The sequence below is a fragment of the Ctenopharyngodon idella genome, chromosome 9 (assembly GCF_019924925.1).
Source record: "Ctenopharyngodon idella isolate HZGC_01 chromosome 9, HZGC01, whole genome shotgun sequence".
Classification (NCBI taxonomy): Eukaryota; Metazoa; Chordata; class Actinopteri; order Cypriniformes; family Xenocyprididae; genus Ctenopharyngodon; species Ctenopharyngodon idella.
The window spans coordinates 31259013-31283881 of record NC_067228.1 but is presented as its reverse complement, the minus strand read 5'-3'; the positions used below and the strand labels follow the sequence as shown (position 1 = coordinate 31283881).

Sequence of the window (24869 nt, the reverse complement as noted above, 5' to 3'; positions counted from 1 at the left end):
CCCAGTCATCGCTGAAAAAACCTAGTTCCAAGTCATCTTCGTCATCGTTGGTTAAGCCCAGTCTCAAGTTGTGTTTGTCTCTACGCTGGTTCATCCCAGCATCAAGTCTTCGTTGTCCAGCAACAAGTCTTCTTCGTCCAGCACCAAGTCTCCTTCATCATCATTGCCTCTGCCCAACTCCAAGCCTCCTTTGTCGCGGATGGTCCCATCCAGGCTCCCTCCTCTTCTGCCAAAGCCAAACAGTACCTCCACTGTCTCTCTTCAGTCCTTCGGCTCCTAGAGTGGTTCCATTCAGAGAGTTCCCAGTCACCTTGGCCTATGGATCCCTCCACCTCACTTTGACCCATCGGCTCCACCTTTGCTCAATGCTTCCTTGGCTCCACCATGATCTCTCATCCCTCAGGCTCCACTGGACTCCCTCGTCCCTTTGGCTTCACCCTGGTCCATCATTGACTTCAGAGGCAACTCAAGCCTCCACCCCTCTGGCTCTGCCGGCCTCCTCTTTCCCTCCGGTTTCACCATTGTCCTTACTCCCACCATCTCCGCACTGGTCTGCCAAGCCCACATTTCCACCTCGGTCACACTCACCTGTGGCTCCGCCGTGGCCCTCCAAATCAGCGGCGTCGCCCTGGGTCTTCGACTCTTTGGATCTGCCTGGGTCTTCATCTCCACCAGCTCAATCTCAGTCGATTGTCTCCTTGGTTCCGCCTGGCCTCTCCACCAAGGCTCCACCATGGCTCCTCCCTCCATTGGTTCCACTGTGGGCCTTCATCAGGATTCGGCTCTGGATCATTCTCTTGCTCCTCTTGTCTCTGCTCTGGCTCCACCCATCATCTCCTCCCTGGTTCTTTCCACCATTGACTCCTCTCTGGTCATCTTGTCATTGGTGTCTCCCACTCCCTGCTCCTCATCCTCATTCAGAGCCCCATCTCTCCCTCCTCAGTTTGGACTCATGTTTGCAGCACAAGGACATGCTTTCCGGGGACGGGGTTGATGTAATGTCACAGTCATGCCTTGTTAATTTTCATCAACCTTGTTCTGTTTAATTTCTAGTCATGGTTTTCTTTGTCACTGTTTTACCTGTGTTCATCATTATTGGTCATGGTTTCTAATTAGTTACACACCTGTTTATTGTTCTGTTCATCATTCCCTCTGTGTATTTAAGCCTTCCGTTTTCTGTGACATTGCTGGCGCCATGCTCTATAGCGCCATGCTCTAGTTTGAGCTACAGCGTTTGAGCTAGGTTATATTTTTCAAACATTGTGACAATGCAATCATTATGTCGTGCCATAAAATAAAATTAAGAAATAAAAAAAGATGATCACAACAAATGAGAACATATATTTACAATTTTAGCCTTGTAGAAAGTCTTTTTACAAAAGAATTTAGGATAGTTACACCACCTTAAAATTTTTAGCCAACCAACCAGCCAGCAAGCCAAACAAACAAACAAATGATTGATCGACTGATTGGACACAAATGCCACATCAATTATTCTTGGGGTCTCCCGAATAATTGCAACTGAATGTTGTAAATGATGACATTTTACAAAGAAATGTGTCTTACACATTGGTCTAAAATAAATGTCAAGGAAACATTTTTACCTTTACCAGACAGACACAATAAATCTGAAATATTTCTGTAAGAAAGAGACTCTTAGATGTTTAATGTCTGACTGGTACAAATCTCTAACTGCATGGAATGGAAATCTCATGGGTATAAAGAAGGCTGTCTCTCACACCTCCCCCAGTCTCCCCCCAACATGACTCACAACCCTCGTTTACTCTAGTTATCATGGTTTCCCAGGTGACCGAGTTAAGACCACTTGTGTACTCTGCTGATAACCCCATGACTCACTGGAGACCACAACCTATTCACCACTAAGCCCAGAAAAAAAAAAGCAAAGATAGCAATGCAGAACCACTCTGATTTTATCAAAAAGGTGTCTGACTGCCACAGACTGAGGCACAGATCATATAAAGAACTCTAGGGAACAGTGTGTTGAATGTAGACAGGCACAAGAGTGTTTTTAAATAAATACCTCACCTATAAATGAGCATTCTTCTTATGTGGAATAAAAGAGATTTTTTAAAGGGCATGTCTAATGCTATTTTATGCATTCTAACTTATTTACACTGGATTCTCATGCGAAACATGGTCAAAGTTTCAAAAAACGAGTTGGAGTATTTCTGTGCCAAATACACTCCTTCAGGGTTCGTATAAGTTTCAGAAAGTTTGTATAACATCATAAAAGGTGGAATTCATTGTATGGGCACTTCTCCTGGTGCGCACATAAACCAGAGCGAGAGCAAGAGCACACTCATCAACGCTGGATTTGTTCGGTTTATGGACGTCGTCGGCAGTACTGCACATGACTTGCACGAGAAAGATTTGTCATTTTGTTTTTAGACCACGACATCAACAATGTCACCAAAAGAGTGTTTTTGGTTGTGAGGGAAAGATAACCTTGTTCAGCTTCTCAGAGAACCCAGCATTAAGGGAACAGTGGATGCAGTTTGATTTTCCGGGGCAGCAACGGAGTTGGGCAAGTGTGTTTGTTTGTTTGTTCCCGGCATTTTGGTGATGAATGTTTTATAAACAAGGCCCAGTTCGACGCTGGATTTGCAGATCATTTGAAACTGAAAGATGGAGCGGTCCCAGCGATAAAAGATCCCGGTCATGAGTCGGAACTGCAGGCGGCAAGTAAAACTGCATCAAATGTCTGTTTTGTTGGCATGCAATCGGCATGCAAATGCATATAATGTAAACAACACGAATGTATAGTGAATCAAAAGTCATCCAGGGATAATGCGATGATGTATTGTGTGTGTCGTGACTCTTTAGCTCTGCCCACGGCACACCTCCAGGAGCTTGACTGTTTTCGGAAAGAAGCGGTACAGCTGTATCTGTCTTTTTTCTTTTTTTCTGTTATCTGTCTTTTATAAATCTGATAAAACTAAAGATTCTTTGGAGATATGAAGGATTCAATACCACTCTATAGTTATTCAACATGAGACTGGCAGAAACTGTGTGTGTTATGCCCCTTTTAACAGAATCTTGACAGTGAATTGGCAAATGTGCTGTCAAGCTCCAAAAAGGACATTTTCAGATACAAATATGACATGTATGTGGATGAATGTGGGAGGTCTGTTCATTTACTCTAAATAACTCAACCTACTCATTACCTGTATTTAACTACACACTTGAAGACATTTGGCCACATCTCACCCTCCATTACTCAAGAATTGCAAACATTTCAGGGTGAGGCAAACTAACATCACCAAATATGGGGAATAATAACAATCTGTCTCCCAGAAAACATTCAGTATGTTGATATCTCATTCAAATCAATGATCCAAGTTTATCAGAGCCGTATGTTTGTGCTTAAAGAGTTTAGCATGTTCTATTGCATCCACCTGATCAGTGTTTGGAGGGTGAAATCTAACTCCATCAATCAGAGACTGACTTTCACGCATATCGGAAAATCTGTGAGTGATCCTTTAACCAATCAGCAGGTCAGATCAACTCTAAACACTCATCTAGTGCAAGAGGTAAATTAAATTATTTTCTTGATAAATCTACAAAGCATATTCATATTCCATCACCTGAATTACAAACAGTTAGATATAAACCTTACCAACTGCACCTAAATGTGCACAAGCAAACATGAATATTACATCTACGGTTATATGAAAAATTCTTGATGTTTCATTGCAGATTCTTAAGATCAGTACAGGGCCATAAACATCACATTCCTTTCTTGAATATCTCCATCAGTTTCTGGGTTATCTACATCATTAATAAATTGGGTTGTATAAAGAACTACTGAATAAAAAGCATTTAATAAAACTGATAGTTGTGGTCCTAGATGCTGATTGTTCAATACAGTGTTCCAGTTGATATATTGGCCAATCAGTCAACACACAAAATACACAATAGAGAAACAGCTATGAGGTAAAACACCTATTCAACAACTACTGTGTATATCACAGATACCATAAAGACTATTAACCTGATTTCCAATCACCCTGATCACTTCATGAATTTTCTAAAATAATGTTCAAAAGAAATATTTGAAATATTTATAATATTATTATTATTGTACAGTAACTGTTTCTTAAAGGCAATAAATCACTCGGGGCAATGCTAAATTCCCTTGTGAAAAAGTTTAGCATTTAATAATAATAATAATAATAATAGTAATTACACATTTGTAATGATGAAGTTGCAATTTAGGACACTTGAAATATGAGCTTTAAATGTAATATTGAATAACACATTACAGTTAAATTTATATTCAAGTATGTTCCATGTGCTTTAGTATGAAAGTCAACACATCAAAATAAGTGTACTTATTTAAAGCACAAAAAACAGATTATTAAAACATAATAATTTAAAATGTACTTTAAAGTAAAATGTTTAATTTGACATTGTTACAAAGGGCACTTTTAAAAAGCGTGTTAAGAAACAGTCATGAAAGTGTACTATTCACTTAAGTAGCTTTTTATTTTAATAATATTTCATTATCCGCAAGTACAATTTTTAAAAAACATACTTTCAAGATTTGAAGTACACTAAATAGACAAAGTTTATCACTTTGGAGTCAGGAAGTTCAGAGGAGAAAATAGAGAGGATTAAAAGCAACCAATATGGTGCTCATCATCACTGAAACTGATACAGGAGTTGAGTAATGTCAATTGTATTGTTGACGTTAATGTGTTTTATTGTTCTCTGCCCTGTGTTTGGCCTGTGGCTGGCCTGAATCCAGCCCCCGTTTGGACTCGATTTGGCCTTGTAGCTCTTCAGCTCTTTGGTTCTGGTTCAGATCTTGATTTGGCCGGGTCTGTTGGCTGTTTTGCAGGGCTGACCCTGGCCTGATAAACCCTGATCTGAATCCAGGCCCAGAGCTGCCACAGACCCGCTCAAAGAGGCTAATGGAGAGATATTAACTGCTCCTCTGGGCACATATCCAACACTAAAAAAATACTCAAAGAAAAAACATGCTATGTATATAACTGTACAACACTGAATTTATGGTGAACTGTTGAAATTTCCTCTTTCAACATTCTGCACTTCAAAATTATGGATGTATTAAAGCACATCTAAGAAAAGAAAAAAAAAAAGAAAGAAAACTTTTTATTTCATTTGATGCCTGGTTACCTGTACAAACAAAGTACCATGGTAAAGTGATAGATCCATGATACTTTGATAAATATCATGGTACTTAGTGATTTTTATATTCAAATAGCTTGGTGTTTACTGTATATTACATTACAAAACTGCTGTCTGAGTATGAAACTTGTTAGGAACATGGCCATTCTGTCAGTGAGAGAGTGTAGACATATGTGATCATTTATCTACCTGTTGGACGTCCTGCTGGAAGACACAGAGCTGCAGTCTCTGATGCAGACGAACTTTACGGTGCTGCCAGATGCTCTCCAGACGTCTCTGGTGATGCAGGACCTCATGGACCACGTCCAGAATACAGTGCACGGCTTTAGAGTAGTTAGCTGTTGCAGTCAGAGACTCTGAGTTACCAGGACTCAACGGCCGCTGAAGAACGTCAAGCAAAGCCTTACCATCCTGACTCACCTGCAGAGAGAGATGTGGTCAGTAAGATTAATTTCATTTAATTAATTATGTTTTTTTTTTTTTTTTTTGCAAAGAAACTTTCATTCAGCATTACAAAGAGATTTATATGGTGACAAAATGTATACATATATATATATATATATATATATATATATTTTTTTTTTTTTTTCTCTTATTAATATATATGAACTTTCTAATCATCGAAGAACAAACAACTAACCCTTAATATTACTTATAAGCATGTAACTCATCAGGCATTGTTCATATGATCTAAAGAAGATAGAAACTGTGATAGAAACAAAGAACCTCCAGTTGAGACCTAGAGTATATTTGATTGTGTGAAACTAACCTTTGTGTTGTATTGTGTACTGAGGTCAATATGACAATGTGACAATAAATGTTTCCATGTTTTAAACAAGATCTACAACAGAGCACATTCTCTAATGTCAGATCTTTAATCAGAGTCATAGGGTAAACGTGTGGAGGGCTTGGAAACACAAGGATACATTTTCAGTCTGAGTATCAGGGTGGAGGTCTGTGAACTAAAGTAGTACAATAACATTGTGGCATTGTTTTCCTGTTGTGTCTTCAGATTAATTAGGGCCGGTTCACTAATTTATTCTAGTTCAAACAACATTAGTACAGCTGTAGGTTGATTATGTAGCATAAGCACAGAGACATACCATCCTCAATGGACAGTTTTGAACATGACCCACACCTGAGTGATTGGTGAGAAAAAAAGCAATATAAAAAGCAATGGTATCCATCGATGATTGTGCCAGCACAATCATAACCTGGTAAAGTTAACTTGGTTAAAAACCACAACTTGATTCTAGAGCATTAGTCAACTACAAACTGATCTCGAATCTCCCTTTTCTGTCAAAAAAATAATAAAAAAGGCAGTATCTTCACAGCTACAGTGTATGTTCCTTCTTAGAGAGAAATGGTATCTGCAAGGATTTCCAGTCAGGATTCAGTACTGAGACTGCTCTCATCAGAGTTACAAATGACTTTCTCTTATCATCCAATTGTGGTTGCATCTCTCTATTAGTCCATATTGTTACTGGACCTTAACACAGCATTTGATGCTATCGAACCCCAACATTCTTTTGAATAGGTTCGAAAATTACATTGGCATTAGTGGAATCACATTGGCATGGTTCAATCTGAACTTATTTAACTGTCATCAATTTGTAGCAGTAAATGGAGAGGTAAATGAAGTTCAGTATGGAGTACCGCAAGGCTCAGTACTAGGACCGTTGCTTTTCACCCTGTACATGCTACTCTTGGCAGATATCATTAGGAAACGTGGTGTTACTGTTCACTGTTATGCTGATGATACTCAGCTCAGTTTCTTCGTGGCCTGACGAAACATACCAGTTCACAAAACTGCATAGTTGTAATAAAAAAACATTTTCCAAAATAAATGTATTTTTTTGAAGTTTTTAAAACATGATTATCATTCGTATTTTAAGCAGTCATAACTCAAGAATAAATGCTTTTCAAATATTATGTTTAAAAACATCTCATTTTATCAATCAATCAATCAATCAATCAATCCCAGTTGTCATTCAAAATTTTGGTGTGTCATTTTTTGTCATTTATGTTATGAAAGAAAATCAAATGCTAAGAGGTGCATCTAAATTCGGTGTAGATTGAAATAAGGGGGATTGTATTGTGAGTTCTCACCTCTGTATAAGCTTGTGTGACCTGTTCATAGAGCGTCTGATGGTGATGAATGGCCAATTCCAGATCTTGCATCTCTGATGGCAACCCACCCTCACTGCACATCTTACACCAGGCTTCCACACCAGACAGAAACTGCACAGAGAAACATAGACCAACTATTACACCACTGCCATCATTATTTAAAATTATTTATTATATTTATAAAAGCTTTGACATGTTCTGAGAGCTACAGATGAAGTAAATAAGACTTGGTACCTGCTCAGATTTCTGATGGAAGACAGCAGACATGGCAAGGATGGTGCTGCGTTCATCGAGAGCAGCGGCGAAGCTCTTCCACTCCTGATCGAGCTGAGTGCTGATCTGTTTTATCTGCTGAGACGCATAGTGACCTGCCTCCGACAGCCGTGACGCCACTGACATGATGCGGTTTATGTTCACATATGCATTCTGGTGAGATCAGAAATCATTGCAACTTGTGAAGGAGGGAGCTATAAACAAACATGGCCTGAGAGTAAGATGTTATATAAACTAGTGAGAAATTAGTTCAGGGTGTTCAAGTCAAGCAATCCCTTGTGAAAAAGGAATACTCTTTAACATTCTTTTAGAAGCAGTAGGCTACTTATTACGGAAATAATATATTTTAAAATTGTATACTTAAGTAGCAAATTGAATGTAATGTTTTCGTAAAATATTGCATGTTAATTGCGATTAAACGGAAATGCATTATAGTTAAAAGGTTTTTTTTTATAAAATGTAATTAGTTGACCCAGTTAAGCAGGACTTAATGCATATACATATGTAATTTCATAATTTCAGATTTAAAATATGGTTAAAGTGTACTGCTGAATATACTGATAAGCATTTATGGTAAACTAAAATATACTTTACTGTCATTTCTATTGAAACTTGTATGTTATGTTTTTAAATTTTCACATTTGTAATGATAAAGTTAAAATGTTAGTACATTTAAAATATATTAACTTTAAATGTAATATCAAATAACATGCTAAAGTTAAAATTATAAGCACTTTACATGTGCTTTAGCATGTTAGTAAACATCAAAATAAGAGTACTTCTTTAAAACATGACAAAAGACTATTAAAACAATATTTAAAAAATTATTTAAAATGTACTATGGCATTATTACAAAGTGCACTATTTATGAAAGTCAAGAAAATCAATAGTGTTAAGAAAGTCAAGAAAGTGACTTTAAGTACAATTAAGCGGCCTTTTATTTAATTAATATTATATTATCTGCAAGTAGTTTTTTTTTTTAAACATAAGATTTGAAGTACCATACAAATGTATATTAAGTACAATTAATCACACTTCTTTCTCACAAGGGATAAATCACTGGTGGTTGTGCGCTACAGTGATTTTACCACTGATTTGGGGCACAAGTACGTTTAGTTTATTACTTCATTCAGTGTATTAATGGTAATAATTGGAATAAACAATCCATCAAATAATATAACTCACTAGTTGAACTGTACAGCTGTACAAACTGTACAACTCTGTACAGATGTTGAGCATTAGCAGTTTGCTGCATTAATATACAGTAAAATATGTGGTCTACAAGTGCTGCTCACCCAGTCTGAACTATCCATTTTATAAATGTATTTAAATCATGATAATTCTCTGAATAGTTTTAGCATATGACAAACGTATTTGGTCTAGATCTATCTAGACAGGTGGAGCTGGGGGAGGTGGAGGGTTTCAGAGGAACTCTATTGCAGGACCTGCTTACAGCGAACACTGAACCATACTATTTAAATGTTAAGCAAGAGACCTTATTGGCTGCAGATTTAGCAGAGGCCAGTTTTGTACCATGTAGTAAAGGATGTGATTGCTAGCAGATTGCATGTAAAAGACCTATCAGCCTGTGGCAACTACAGCTTTATGACTGAACTAGATATTTCATCTCTTTCTCACAGTTACTACCAAGAGACTGAAGGGGGAACGAGGCCTCTTAACCAGATCAGACTAATGACACCATGAACACAAATGGACTCATATTAAAACCAAAGCCTAATGAGGCATAAGGCAACATTCATGCTGGGACAAAGAAGAGAAGGATAAATGAACAGTGTGAGTGTGTTTGTGTCTCTGAGATCAGATGATTGGGAGGTTGATTAAAGTGGTAGGAGGAATTCTGGCTAGCTGAGCAGACTGCAGGAATTATAGAGACAGCGATCTGAAGAATGAGCTTCAGGACATGCCTACCGTGTGTATCGAAGAACCTACATTATCAGGCTACATTAGCTGCATAAAGAGTGGAAGACGACCCTGCCAGTGGGAAACTGGTTGATCTAGTTAACTATGTCATCACCAAAGCCATAAAGTTTTTGTTCAACTTCAGAACTCAAATAAGGATATTTTTAATATTCTCTAATCATTTTTGTCCATCCATTTGTGTGCACACAAATTTACCATTAACTCTTTCACCACCAGCATTTTATTTTTAAATTGCTAGCCAGCGCCAGCATTTATGATCATATTCACAAAACTTTCATGGCCCCTAGAAACGTTTTATTCTAGCTTCATTCACTCATGTATATCAAATATCAAATTTAAAAAAACCAAAAAAAACAAAAAACATTTCAAACAAAAAGCTGAGAAAATCTTTTTTGTCAAAGACTTTGTCCAGATCGGATTCAAAACAATGATCAAAGCGCAGATGTAGATGTACACAGATTGCAGATGTATACCACTTTGTGGGTTTCAACATTTTTCTCTGTAATATTAGACAGTTTTGATTTATATGCTGTTGAATGTTTGGTGATCACGTCAGCTTATTTGTGCTTAAACAACTTCTATCTGCTCCATCTGGTTAACGCAGACCTTTTTCTTTGCTTGTTTTTGAATCTGGAGATTCCTTACTATTTCAGAAGGTTCGTAACAGCGCCCCCTACTATACAACAGTGAAAACAAGGATTGCTGGAAAAACTCGACGATCGTGGGGAAGCGGTTTGTCATAAATGGTGGGGAAAGCGTTAATACAGATGCTGCATCCATTGCATCCGAAATGTTTTCTCACTGACACACCCTTAGAAAATTTAGAGTTTCCCACTTGTATTTATGACTTTGAGGTAACATTCATGTGCATTCATTGAGAAAGTACAATATTTTCTACATGACTTAAAACAGAGCACATCAAATATGTTAAACAGAAGCTCAACCAAGCTTGTTTGACACACAAGAAAAACCTCCAACCTGGTCTCATGGAAAGACGTACTTGTGGGAACATTTTTGCAAGTCACAAAATTGTACCTATACGTACATTTCACTGCAGTTTCCAACAGAAATGAACACTAGAGGCAGTAAAACAGCAAGCACTTTAAATCGTTTTTATACACAGCTATGATTACAGGGTTAGATTATGGATTAATAAAGACTTGTTTTTCTCATCTCCTTGCACAATATTATGTTATGATCTCAAAATGCTTTTACCAAAGTGCACGATCTGTAAACAAATACATTTTGGACTTTGCATCGCTTAACCAGCTCCATATGTTTCACTTTTCTGACATAACAAGTAGCTCAGTAGCTGGGATGGAGTTGTACTTAGGATGCGGAAGGCTTGGGTACGAATCCCGTGAAAGTCGAGTCATGGTAAAGGAGCTCAAAGATGAGAGATCAAAAACAAGCTAAAATGGCATTATTACGAAAGCTTTTTATGTCACATTTGCTTTTGTTAACACTATCGGGTAGGTTTAGGTGTAGTGTTTGTGGTACGTTATTTTTAAATGTAATGGAGCATTAGCGCCACTCACCGGACATTTCAAATCAGAACTGCGGTGATACGTATAAAACCAACGTTATAAAAACGTACCATATTCACGTTCATCTGTTTCGGAAAAAAACCAAACATGTTTTTAGCGCCACTCAGTGGACATTTCACATTGAAACTGTCACGAAACGTACATGGCACTACGTATTTTCGTTTTGCAAAAATGTTCCCACAGGTACGTTTTTCTAATGAGACTGGGCTGAAAACCTCATTGTTTCTCATACGTCAATCAAGCATTTTTGAGCTGCTGTTTATAAAGTGATCATGTATCTTAAAAAAGACTTGAAATAAACTGCTTGATTCATATGGATTACTTTTACAATGTCTTTATGAACTTTTTGAAGCTTGAAAATTTTGGTTTTGTGCACTTTTAATTGATGGACAAAAATGACGAGAAAATATTTTAATGGTCCAAAGATGAACATGATGACAGAATTTTATTTTCTAAGTGAATTATCCCTTTAATACACTCTCTTGACTGTTCTTAAGTACTGTATTCTATGATTTGGAATGAATTTGTATAGGGTTGTGTTTAGGGGTGGGTTTAGGGATGGACTTTCAAGGTGACGTTTTACCTATAAATTGTACATTTTCGTAAAAAAAAAATACAAAAATCGGCAAATCATACAAAACTAGAACAAACATCACTTCAGAATGACGTACCATGGAGTTCATGGCGAAGTGGTTGTGTTGAGTCTGTAGTTCCACAGCGTGCTGGTAGCTCACACCGATCTCTGTGTGGCTCTGAAGAAACAATTCCTTATTGTGACTGATCCAGTCAAACATCTACAGAGAGATGAGAACAGAAAGTCATTACATATAATCCTGAACCATTACTTCATGAAGTTTACACATCACTATGGTTGGGGTTTATTAAATAGACAGCACACATAATAAATCAAACACACAGACTAGCGTACGACAGGCTCAGGACAGATAACAGAATGACAAATGTAAAAAATTCAACCGTTTTGTTTTAGTAGACGATAAGAAATTCATTCAGATAAGAATGTTAATATAGGGAGACATCACTGGATTAACAGCGTTTTGTGTTGTAGTAGGAAAAAATGATGGATTATTGTGTACAATCAGCGAGGTTTGCTGGGAAGTTTGCTGTGATGTCATGGCAATCCTTCTAATTAAGATAAATCCACTTGTTGATAAAATGCTGTGCTAAAACACAGATATCAGTTGTAGGAGCTTTTAAAGGATTTACACTGTCTGGAACATTCGTCTAGCAATATTTTTAACACAATCTGCATCATAAATGCCTTTTTGCCAATGTCAGAGTTTGCCATTCCCATCTGTGACATCATATACTGTAGGCTACATACAGTTGCAGAAAAAAGTATGTGAACCCTTAGGATTTGACATAGATTTCTGTATAAATTAGTCATAAAATATGATTAGATTTTTTCCACCTTAAAGATCAGACCGCATTTTTATGACTAATTTATTTACAAATCCATGGCAAATTCTTAATGCTAAATCGCCAGCAAGAACACTCCCTTTTTCAATGCCCGGAAAGCTACTAAAAACATATTTAAAACAGTTCATGTGACTACAGTGGTTCAACCTTAATATTATAAAGCGACGAGAATAATTTTTGTGCGCCAAAAGTAACAAAATAGCGACTTTATTCAACAATATCTAGTGATGGGCGATTTCAAAACACTGCTTCAAAGCTTTACGAATCTTTTGTTTCGAATCAGTGGTCCGGAGCGCTTATCGAACTGCCAAAGTCACGTGAACTTTTGCAGTTTCAAAACACTTATGACGTAACGAAGCCTCGTTTACTGAAATCATGGGATTTTGGAGCTCTGAACCACTGATTCGAAACAAAAGATTCATAAAGCTTCGAAGCTTCATGAAGCAGTGTTTTGAAATTGCTCATCTCTAGATATTGTTGAATAAAGTCCATATTTTGTTATTTTTGGCACACAAAAAGTATTCTCGTCCCTTTATAAGGTTGAACCACTGTAGTCACATGAACTGTTTTAAATATGTTTTTAGTAGCTTTCTGGGCATTGAAAAAGGGAGTGTTATTGCTGGCGATGCAGGCCTTACTGAGCCATCGGATTTTATAAAAAATATCTTAATTTGTGTTCCGAGGATGATCGAAGGTCTTACAGGTGTGGAACGACATGAGGGTGAGTAATTAATGACAATTTTCATTTTTAGGTGAACTAACCCTTTAACCTGGAGTCCAAACAATGAGACGATCAAATCAAATTTTATGGCCAATTAATGCAGAAATCCATGCTTAATCATATACTGTTGCTGTGACTGTACATATTTTACACATCAAAGCTTTAGAGAAATACGTATTGCATTAATTAATTCATAAATATGCTTTAATTAACAGATGGAAATGCAACATAATGAATAATAAACAATATGCAAATACTAAAGTCATTAAAATTCTGTCCACATGTTTCACCGCCATGGCCTCCACTGCTTTCTGAATTATAAACAATTTATCCTTCAATACCGAATAACTGTCCTAAATAAATATTTAATTAGAACTGTAAATGAATTGTACTTGTAATCAAGATAAGAGCTGAGAGACAGCATAATTGATAATCTAGTTGACTGCCTGCATTCCTATTATATTAAATGAATGCTTTAATCTAATAGGTCCAGGCTCGTTCTAAGAAGTTGGACGGAGGTATTAATTAGCAGAATGACTGCTTGCTCTTGGCCTTTTGACATAAGGAGGCCTGGCACAATGACAGACAAATGATGTTCAATCATGTTCACCCGCAACGAGTGAAAGGTTGTGTGTGCGGTAGCTAAAAATAAACGCCTGCGCTCTGAACTAAATGAAATCATCAGAACAAAGCACTTATGTGTACTCAGTATCAGACGGGCCCCTGTGAGCGGCCCTCTGGCCCTTCACCTTATGTCTAAACAATTATCTCAAACTCACTGTAATCATGAAGTGGGGTGGAGTTAGTGTGAGGTCACACTCTTAACCCTGTAAAGCCTTAAACCCTATAAAGCTGAAAAAGCCTGTTGTACACAATCTACTACAAGCCTTCTGTCATCTGATTGAAAGTTTATACTTTTTTAGCAAGTAAAGGGCCTTCAGGTCGTAGTACACGTCTTTTTGCTGTGAAATCTTTGCTGATTTTTATAAAGTAAATGTAAAAATACCTAAGACATGTTGGGAGATTTTGAGTGACAATATTTATATGCATTTTATGTAAGTAGCCTGTTATACTGTTATAAAGATCTCATTGATTTGCCTTACAAGCTATTGGAATTTAATCTTACTTTTTGGCCATATAAATACCATCTGCACCAAACTGCTTTAGTTTCATATTCTCACAATTTCATGATGTATTAATTTTTAAAATTGTTTTGTCTAAAGGTATAATAAACAAATGTTCCATTAAAAAATAGATGTATTTTTCTGACTATTATTTTATTTGCCAGATTTACATGGTTAACAGAAATGCACAAAAAGCACTCAAGGCACGATGTGAAGTATAAGGCCCTTTTTATACCTGGTATTAAGATGCGTTTTGGTGGAGGGAGACATATTCCCGTTTAAACCTGGCATTTTAATCCATCTCTTCTGCCCACTTTCAACCACGTCTGTCCTGATTTCTTCGAGGGGAGGGTCTATGGGCAGGTAAATGTACGGACTTTTCCAGATCTTTCAATCTAATGGACAAAATAAGCTTGCGCAATTTACATATAAACGCCCCGGAGACGACGGAAAAACATACGGAGAGCAGCAGCTTCCGCTTCTGGTCTGACAGTCACAAGACCGGCCAAACGCTGTGACTGTGTGTGTTAGAAATCAGGAATGGTGAGAGAATATCGTGTTTTGGTACATTTTTTATCTTCAAACCAAACTTAGGTCATCAGATGACAAAGTTTAAATCCTGTCTGGCTAGCGCGCTTTCATGTTTACGCATTAGGTCAGTAGGCGGAGAGTAGGTGGTCTTTAGCGGCTGTTCGAATGCATTCGACCACATGAGCATTTACACTTTAGCTGCGTTCCATTCGAAAGGTTCCCTACGTAGTGTTCACTGCTCACTACTCCCTGAGCACGGTACATCAATTGAAGTGGACTTCGCTGACAATAATCGCTCATTTGGAACGCCCTGCAAACGTCATCGAAGAAAGTCAACGACGGTGTTGCGCAGATTATGATATAACATAAATAAATATATATTATAATTTACTTTCGAATTTAAAATTGACTCTTAACAGATTTGAAGCTGTAACTGTCATGCCATATGAAAATAAATTCTCATGGTTAACTGTATAAATGTATTCTTAATCCATGGTCTGGGTCTCATCTCATGCGCTTTCTTTTCCACGCGCAGCCGCATAGTAAACACTGAGGTAAATAAATTAAAATAAAAAATCAGCTGCTTTTCAACACTTTTACTTTGTCATTCCTATTCATACAATAAAATATGCAAATGTAACACTCATCGCCATAACCGTTCATACTTTCGTTCGTATAAGAATAACAAAATTCATGAATACTCGAAACGCATACGTAAATTCCTACATCGCAGAGCCGTTTAAAAACTTTCAACGGCTCTGCTCCATCGTAGTTCTGACTGGTGACGCGGTGCGCAATGACAGTTGGGTGATTTTACCTCTCTACTTCATGTGAAGTGATGTATCGATGTTCCCTTATTCCCTATGCCGTTCGCAGTGCCCTTCGAACTGAACATGTTCGCTCCCTTCGGATTGGAATCTCACATAAGATGGCGAAATACCCTGTGAAGTCCACTTCGCAGTCCACTTACGGTATGAAAGCAATCCGGTCGAATGTGTTTTAGACTTCCTCTGGAAATGGTAAAAGTGGACAAGCTTAAAATGTTTTAGACCCCGTTTACACCTGTATTTAGCGTCGTCCACTTGTGATCCGATCGACAAAATTGCATCTTAATACCAGGTGTAAACAGGGTCTGAGTCTGACCTTGAGTGGCTTTTTTTTTTTTTTTTTGCTTTTGAAGTAATATGATACTGTACAAGATACCAATGTTAAATTGTTCTATATTTATATTTATCTATATTAATATTTCAGATTGTAATGCATTTTATGTATTCATTTGCATTTTACAATGAATTCAAACTTTGAAAAAAAAACAAGAACATATCTGGTCATTCTCTATACTCTTTTCTGCACTCCAAACATGGTTCCTGGTTTTATATCCTGAATCATGATTTGGACTTTTGCTATTTCCAGCCAGCCTTTATTATTTGCTCCTCACCTTTTTAGATTTACATATTTTGGACAGGCCTTTAAAATAAAGCAGCAACAAAAGTGCACTTGCACCACAAATCAGTCTATGTACCAAGTCAAGCATACCAAGTATATATTTTGTCAAGTATATATTTTGTAAACCCATTTGGGTAGCACTTTACAATAAGGTTTCATTTGTTAACATTAGTGTGGCGGGGCGTGTCTGCAATAGGAGAGAGATTCAGTGGTGCATAAGTGACGAGTGGTGCATAAGTGGGTCCAGTGCAACACAACTAACATCTGTGTCTGATTGCAGTGATTGGCATGGAGAGAATAAAGGCACACACACACATACACGTGCTTGAAAGTTGAACGTCTGAAGAAAGTGATTGATTGTGAGGAAGCGAATGTTGCTCCATTGTTTTGTTTTTGTTTGATTACACACCAGTGCGGTTTTAATAAAGAGGACCCGATAATTTTAAAGACTTTTTACAATTAGTAAACTACATTAGTTAACATGAACAAACAGTAAAATATTTTTTTAATCTTAGCTAATGTTAATTTCTACATTTCTAATACATTAATAAAACCAAAAGTTGTATCTGTTAACATTAGTTAATGCACTGTGAACTAACATGAACAATCAGTGAACAAATGTATTTTTATTAACTCACATAAACAAAGGTTGATAGATGCTGTAAAAATAGTTAGTTCATACTAACTAATTAATTTACTAATGGTGACAAATAAGACCTTATCGTAAAGTGTTACCCATTTTTGTTTCTATATGTGTAAAAAATTGAAAGAAACCAAAGTTTTGGGAACACTCTTAGAGTAACAGCATACCTTCAAAAATATCAATGTATTTTTTCTGAATAGTCCACCTTACTTTCGCACGCAGACCACAAACAGCCATAATTTTGTCAATTTTAAACCCGTGCTCACTTACCTTCTCTGCATCCTGTTCAAACAGTCGGAGCTGAAAACACTGATCCAGCTTTAGTTTTCTTAGGTGCCACATCTGGTGCAGGTGCTGTCTGGTGCTGTGGAGTTTATCCAGCAGACTGGCAATCTTCGGAACCACACTCTGGAAGTCGGCACTTCCAGAAATACAGTTCCTCCCTGAGAAGCCATCACTGGAACGGATACACTGCAAGAGTCTCTGGCCTTCGTGGTCCAGCTCTTCCACTGGAGCCTTCATCACCTTCTTCTTCAGCTGAGTGTGCTCATCGATGAGCCTCCGAGATCCCTCCACGTCCACCGGGAACTCCTTCTTAGCCAACATCTCCTGCAGATCTTCCAGGCGGGAGAGGAGGTGAACAGCACTGGCCAGGAACTCCTCGAGAGCGACCCGGAGCTCAATCCATTCCTCATGATTATATTCCAGAGATCCCTCAAAGTCGTCCGTTAACTGAGACGGGTCCACTAGTTTGGTCAAACCCTCCACAGACACCATGCTAGTCTGTCAGCGAGAAGGGAGAAATAGACGTGAGTTTAGGGTGAAAGTAAAGATGGCCTACTTCTTGAATGAATGAATTATAACATGATGGAAACATGAAGTTTGATATTTTAACATTAAAATATATGTTAAGCTAAATCAACAAACACATTCTGTGCAGACAAGCAGAGGATGACACTTTAGAGTCTGGAATGGGGAAGACAGCTATTCAATAAATGCATTTTTACCTCAAAGGTGAACTTGGCACTGCCAAAGTTGGTCTTTTGTTTCTGCCAGAAGTTGTCTGGTTTGATGATGAGAGCGACACAGATCTCAGCTGGAAAAGCTTCCTGCAGGGTCTTCAGTAACGGCTTTATCAGGTCCCACTTAGAACCGCGCATATCAATAATCACAGTGAAACCTCTCTTACACACGTCCTCACTGAAACAGACAGAGAAGGAGAGATTTCCAGAATTATACCAGAAGGAATGCAACAATTAATAAGTAATTATTAGTTTACTAGACTTCTAAGTATGATAATAATATTAATAATACTACTAATAATATGACAATAATACTGTTTGAAATCTTTAATTTCATCTTCATTGTTTGACATTGTGACTGCTTACTGAAGACATCTTATAGATTGTCAAATTTGTTTCACAAAAGTCAACTACCCAACAGTTGCAGATAGCTGCACGATTAATCATAAAAAGAACGCGATCTCGATTCAAGCACCCATGCGATCTTATTTTATCAGTGACGGGACATTTTAAAATGCTTAACGTGGCTTAATGTACTAAGACAGTGATATTAACAGACCAAACTCAGTAAACGTCATAGCCTACTAATAAAGTATACTACGTACAGAAAAGCAGTTGAGCCCAGAATATGAACGCAACACATTTAATTACACGTTAAGAGTTTTCCTTCATTAGAATCCATTATAAAGAAAACACTTAACATCGTTTAATGTAGCCTTCTAAGTGATATTAAAAAATCAAATTCTGCACAAACCAATTATTCTGTATAGTATGCTTTATTAGTATGTCTACCGAGTTTGCCCTGTTGAAAAAAACAGCATATGCTGGTTAGGTATGTTTTGAAGCATGGAAGCTGGTTTGAGCTGGTTTATGCTGGTCCTTAGTTGGTCATGAGCTGGTTTGAGCTGGTCAAGTGCTGGTCCTAAGCTGGTCCTGAGCTGGAGCTAGTTGCTTAGTACATTAAGCCACGTTAAGCATTTTTCACGTTAAGCATTTTAGAATGTTCTGTCATTAATAAAATAAGATTGCTTGAATCAGGATTGCAATGTTTTTATGATTAATTGTGCAGCTTAACGTGTAATTAAACGTGCTGCGTTCATATTCTGGGCTCATATGCTTTTCTGTACATAGTATGCTTTATTAGTATGGTGTTTACTAAGTTTGGTTTGTTAATAACACTGTCTTAGTAAATTAAGCCACATTTCATGTTAAACGTTTTAGAACGTCCCATGACAAGGATTCGCCCGCATCTTTTAAACTTATTTTAAACGTAAATTATCACAGAAGTACTGAGATAAAAAAAAAAAAATTAAAGTTAGGATATAAACACTGATGTATACGATAGCGATCAAAATAGAGCAAAACACTTTTTGAAACTAACTTGGTGCTTCAAACAACGTTTTTATCAATTACATCTTACGCCACTAGTTGGCGACAAGTGACTGTTAAAAAATGTATTTGTCCTTGAATCATTCATTCAAAAGATTCGTTTAAAACACTGATTCATCCAGTAATGAAAAGTATTTATTAATGAGTCATTGAATTCATTTATAACCATTTTTTAAAATAATTTATTCAAACATTTTTCCAGCAATTTATATTTTGTCAGAACCGTAAATTACATGTTATTTTTTTTTAGTTGTACAGTATATTCAGAATCGTGGGAGAATCGTAATCTCTATTTGAAACCAAAAAATCGTGATTCTCATTTTATCCAGAATCGTGCAGCTCTAGTTGCAGATTGGTTAAAATCAATAGTGATATTGTTACCAAAAATTAAAACTCTTTGAAATATTTTGGATATTTATAAAATGAAATATGTAAATATAATATAAAAAAAAACATAAACTGGTTCAAATGATTAATTGAAAAGAATGATTGGTCACACTTTATATTAGGTGTCTTTGGCCCTGTTTACACCTGGTATTAAGATGTGTTTTGGTCGATCGGGTCACAAGTAGGCGAGGGAGACACATTCCTGTTTACACCTGGTGTTGTAATCTGTCTCTTTTGTCCATTTTCAATCACTTCTGATTTTTTCAAGGGGATGGGTCGGTAAGTATATGTGATTTTTTAGATATTTTGATCTAATGGATGAAATAAGTTCAGAGATGACACGAAAACATACAGAGAACAGCAGCTTTCATTTCTGCTCTGACAGCTGCAAGACCGTCCGAACACTGTGAGTGTGTGTTAGAAATCAAGAATGGTGAGAGAACATTGTGCTTGGTACATTTATTGCCTTCAAACCAAAATTAGGTCTTGAGCTGACAAAGTTTAAATCCCATCTGGCTAGAGCGCGTCCCATAATGTTTACGCATCAAGTCAGTAGGCGAAGAGCTTTTGTGGCTGTTCGAACACATTAAACCACATGAGCGTTTCCACTATGACAGCAATCCGGTCAAATGCATTTTCGACTACCTCTGGAAGTGGTCGAAAGTGGACAAGCTCAAAACGTTTTAGAACCCGTTTACACCTGTATTTAGCGCTGTCCATTTGTGCTGTCCATTTGTGATCCGATCGACCAAAATGCATCTTAATACCAAGTGGAGACAGGGCCTTTAATTATTATACTAAATGTCTAAATGAATACATGATGTTAGCTAACTGCATGATTTGTATTATCTTAGAACTGTACATTTTTGACATATGATAAGCTCTGTTGAAAAAGGTAAAGCCTGTTTTATTCTGCAAATTTTCACCTTCGCTCACTCACGAACATAAGGAAAGAGAGTGGGCAAAAGTTGCTGAAAATGTGTCTGCGGTTTCTCGTAGTGCGTCAAATGTTGCAGCTCTTTGTCTTGTATAATTAATAAATGTAACGGCATTTTCGAAAAAGGCTTTTGTACTGTGATTTTTACTGTTGGATTTCAAAAAGGTCTGAAGTTAGGACACCAGTGGGGTTGTCCTAAAGTTAAGACAGCTTTTAGGATTTTTTGTGTTGCCTTTTTATGATTTCTGGTGGAACTGATCATATGACCGTGAAAACTTGTTGAAAATGTTCTTTTCAAATGCTCAATTTTGTCTTCTATGCATTTCTTGTACAGTACAATATTGAGTATGGGCCACTTTTGATGAGTATTCCTGTCTGACTCATATTAAATGAGTCACTTGACCCATAGTAAAGGACAAAGAGAGAGAGAGCAAGAGAGAGGGGTGAGTGTGTGTCCTTCAGACCAGAAAGTGCTGCACATTTTGCCTCATTAATGTATTTAAGCCACTTTGGTTCTTGAATTTCCTTATAAATGATATCACTCAGAATCTCTTCAACCAAAAATCAGCTTGGAACATAAACGGGTCATTTGTTTAGGCACCTTTTAAAGAGTTCCTGGAGGATTGTTCTCATCAGGTTAAGCGGAAACAGCACAGCTTCTATTTCTGGCTCATGCTTTTGAGGTAGCGCGCAGAGATTGGAAGATAAAAATAACCCTCCAGTGATTCAGTGATGGTAAAATTAACAACACAGCTTTCCAAACGCCTCAAAGAGGGAAATAAAGATGACAGAAAGTCAGCACAAAGCTGTGTGATTAGGAACTACATAATGGCACATATAAGCCTCTCTCATTTCCTGCCATTCTAAGGTCTGAGTGGGAAACTTGTCAAAAACAACAGCCGTAAATTCTAACACTTTACTCCTGCGATGGGACGAACTACTGCCAAAGCCACGCTGTCGACTTTGTGTTGAGTAATTCAAGCGCTGAACATAAACACTCAACACAGCCTTGAGTCTTCATCCCACACAACCCAAATTAAGAAAAACAAAGAACTTGCACATTCACCAAATGCCATCACTGACCTCATTATCATTTGTTTTATTTATCACAAAAACATTTGAAAGAGATGATTTTCTATCTATTGTTGTTGTTGCTGTAGCAAAAATGTGTGAAGATCTGCAGTTAGAACAATGCAATGAGAAACTTTTGCTTCAGAGAGGGGGACAAGAAATTATACCCAAAAATTAAGAATTAGTTCTTGAAATGACTTTTTTTTTCTTTTTGTTAAATCCTGGCCAAGTTGTACTATTTTGTTCTCTTGTAAATTGTGGCCTTAATTTAATTTAATTAAAACGAGAGAACAAATTAGCACAACATGGTTACAATTGACCTAAAATGACTAAACTAATTACAGTAATAAAATGTGGCCACAAATTCTTAATTCCATTATATGTATTTTTTTTTTTTTTTTGTCTGCATGTCATGTGTGGGGCTTAGTATTTATTAGATAAATTACAGAAAATTGCCAAAAACATGCAACAGACACTGATTTAATTCTTTTTGATTTGATTCATTCTCCTTGAGGAAAAAAATAAATACTTTTTTCATAATTAAATTTTTCAGACTTTGCTTTTTTTTTTTTTTTTTTTTTTTTTTGCTGTGTCCAAAATCACATAGTAGTTCAGGTACTACATATGGTTTGAAACTTACTTCACGACCGTTAAAAAAGTATGTTCCATATAGTATGAATGTGTGTAGTATAAATGAAATTCGAATGTACTACATCCACCATGTTGTTACCGTCATGTGACCTACGGCGCCATTCACAAATTCCTTCCCATGGCCTCATGGGATAGTAAAGTGTCCATTGAATGCGCAGAATCACGTCGTAAGTAGTAGGTCATCTGGGGACTTTTCACCTACTGTTTTTCGAATACTTTGTATTTGGACATACTACTTCACAGCTCCAATTGAAAGTATCCTTTCATTGTATGAAAATGAGCTACATTCTTCAAAACATTTCCTTTTGTGCTCCACAGAAGAAAGTCAGTCATACAGGTTTGGAACAACATGAGACTGAGTAAATGATGATAGAATACTCATTTTAAGGTGAACACGAACGCAGACAAGAATCAAAAGAGCGTGTCACAAACACTATATCGTGTGCCAGTGCAGGAAGCATAGAGCATGAATCATAGCCTGAAGGGAGGTTAGCACGCTGACTCAATAACATTGATTTTCCCTCTTCACCAAACGAGCAGCCTGCACTGCTTTACACTGATCTGACACTGATGATGCAAGCACTGCTCCCGAGTGGAAATCGAACTGGGCCGGGTTCTGTGTCTAGTGTGATATTTATACATCCATAATGGATGTGGATGACTTGTTCTTCTTGCTAATGAGGATATCTTTTGGTTGACAAAATGGAAAGCCCAGTTAATGCAAAGCGTGGAGGAAAAACGTCATTCAGACCCTTCTATATTAAATACACACGTTTCAAACACTTAACCACATCACGTCATGAAACAGGGTAACTGATACCTCTCAGTGAACCAGCATTGCACTTTTCATTTCATCTGCATGAAGTTTAAAGCTGTTCTGCGTTAAAGAGCAGCTGAAGGGGACAGAAGCTCAGATGCCTGTGGGCACCGACACATCAAAACACTGAGCTCTGATGATGAATCATGGCTTGTGGAAACGCTTAAAGAGACGGGGGTCTCCATCCCTTCATTTTCTTTTTTCAGTTTCTTTCTCTCTTTCTCCTAATTAAACTCGCATTAAGTCAGTCTTTGTTCACAGCTAAGCTCACAGACTTTGATGCTGTCATTGGAGGGCAGTGACAGCATTGATCAGTGGCCCAGTGAGGACAGCTGTATTCAAAACACACACACACACACACACACACACAAACACATGCACAATACCAGACCTGACAATTTAATGCAACAGATCCAGTTTTTCTAAATACTCTTAACAGGATATTTTAATTAATGTTAACAGGTATAAGCACAACTAACACACTTCTACGACTTTTAAAATAATAAATTGTATTTAATTTTTTTATTTTTTTTATTTAACTAATTAATTAATTCATTGAATTAATTAAAATGCTAGTGCCCCTCCAGTTCTACTCACACTGCTCCAAGTGGGATTCGAGCCACCGTTTTTGGCTCTTACTAGCTGGCCTCTGTCATTGCCAGCATGGGAGGCGGGCACGCTAACAAGGATGCTAAAGACTGTTGCCTCTAACACACCTCTTGAGGCTTATTTGCACAGTTCTTACTAGCTGGCCTCTGTTACACTCACCACCCTAAACCTCAGTCTCATCAAAGTCACTGCACCAATGGAACCAGCCCTACTCGACACATTCCGTGTGGGATTCGAATCGTCGTTTCCAGCATGGGAGGCGGGCGCACTAACAAGGACGCTAAAGACTGCAGCCTCTAGTGTGCCTCTTGAGGTTTACCTGCACAGCTCTTACTAGCTGGTCTCCGTTACACTCACCCCCTAAAAACCTCACTCCCATCCGGGTCACGGCACCAATGTAACCAGCCCTACTCGACCCACTCCGAGCAGGATTGGAATCAGCATTTCTGGCATTGGAAGTCGGGCACTCTAACAAGGACGCTTAAGACTGCAGCCTCTAGTGTGCCTCTTGAGGCCAGGAGAGTGAGGTTTACCTGCACAGTACTCACTAGCTGGCCTCTGTTACACTCAACCCCCTAAACCTCACTCCTATCTGGGTCACAGCACCAGTGTAACCAGTCCATACTCAACCTGCTCCGAGTGGGATTCGAACCGGCGTTTCCAGCATGGGAGGCGGGCACGCTAAAAAGGACGCTAAAGACTGCAGCTTCTAACATATTTCTTGAGGTTTACCTGCACAACTCTTACTAGCTGGCCTCTGTTACACTCACCCCCTAAAAACCTCACCCCCATCCGAGTCACGGCACCAATGTAACCCGCCCTACTCGACCCACTCTGAGCGGGATTCAAATTGCTGTTTCCAGCATGGGAGGTGGGCACGCTAACAAGGACGCTAAAGACTGCAGCCTCTAGCATGCCTCTTGAGGTTTACCCACGCAGCTCTTACTAGCTGGTCTCCGTTACACTTACCCCCTAAAAACCTCACTGCCATCCGGGTCACAGCACCAATGTAACCAGCCCT

General features: G+C 37.8%; 1 protein-coding gene across 4 annotated transcripts in view; it reads right to left on the bottom strand.

Moving 5' to 3' along the window:
• Positions 1-24869, bottom strand: part of kalrna (kalirin RhoGEF kinase a) — a 252578-nt gene that overhangs the window by 126897 nt on the left and 100812 nt on the right. For all 4 annotated transcript variants that reach the window (XM_051905418.1, XM_051905419.1, XM_051905420.1 and 1 more), the window contains 6 exons: positions 17973-18165; positions 17236-17748; positions 11735-11857; positions 7537-7728; positions 7282-7413; positions 5362-5592 (listed from right to left, as the gene is read on the bottom strand). In XM_051905418.1, coding sequence (XP_051761378.1) covers positions 5362-5592; positions 7282-7413; positions 7537-7728; positions 11735-11857; positions 17236-17748; positions 17973-18165 — 1384 coding nt within the window. The remainder of the gene's footprint in view (positions 1-5361; positions 5593-7281; positions 7414-7536; positions 7729-11734; positions 11858-17235; positions 17749-17972; positions 18166-24869) is intronic.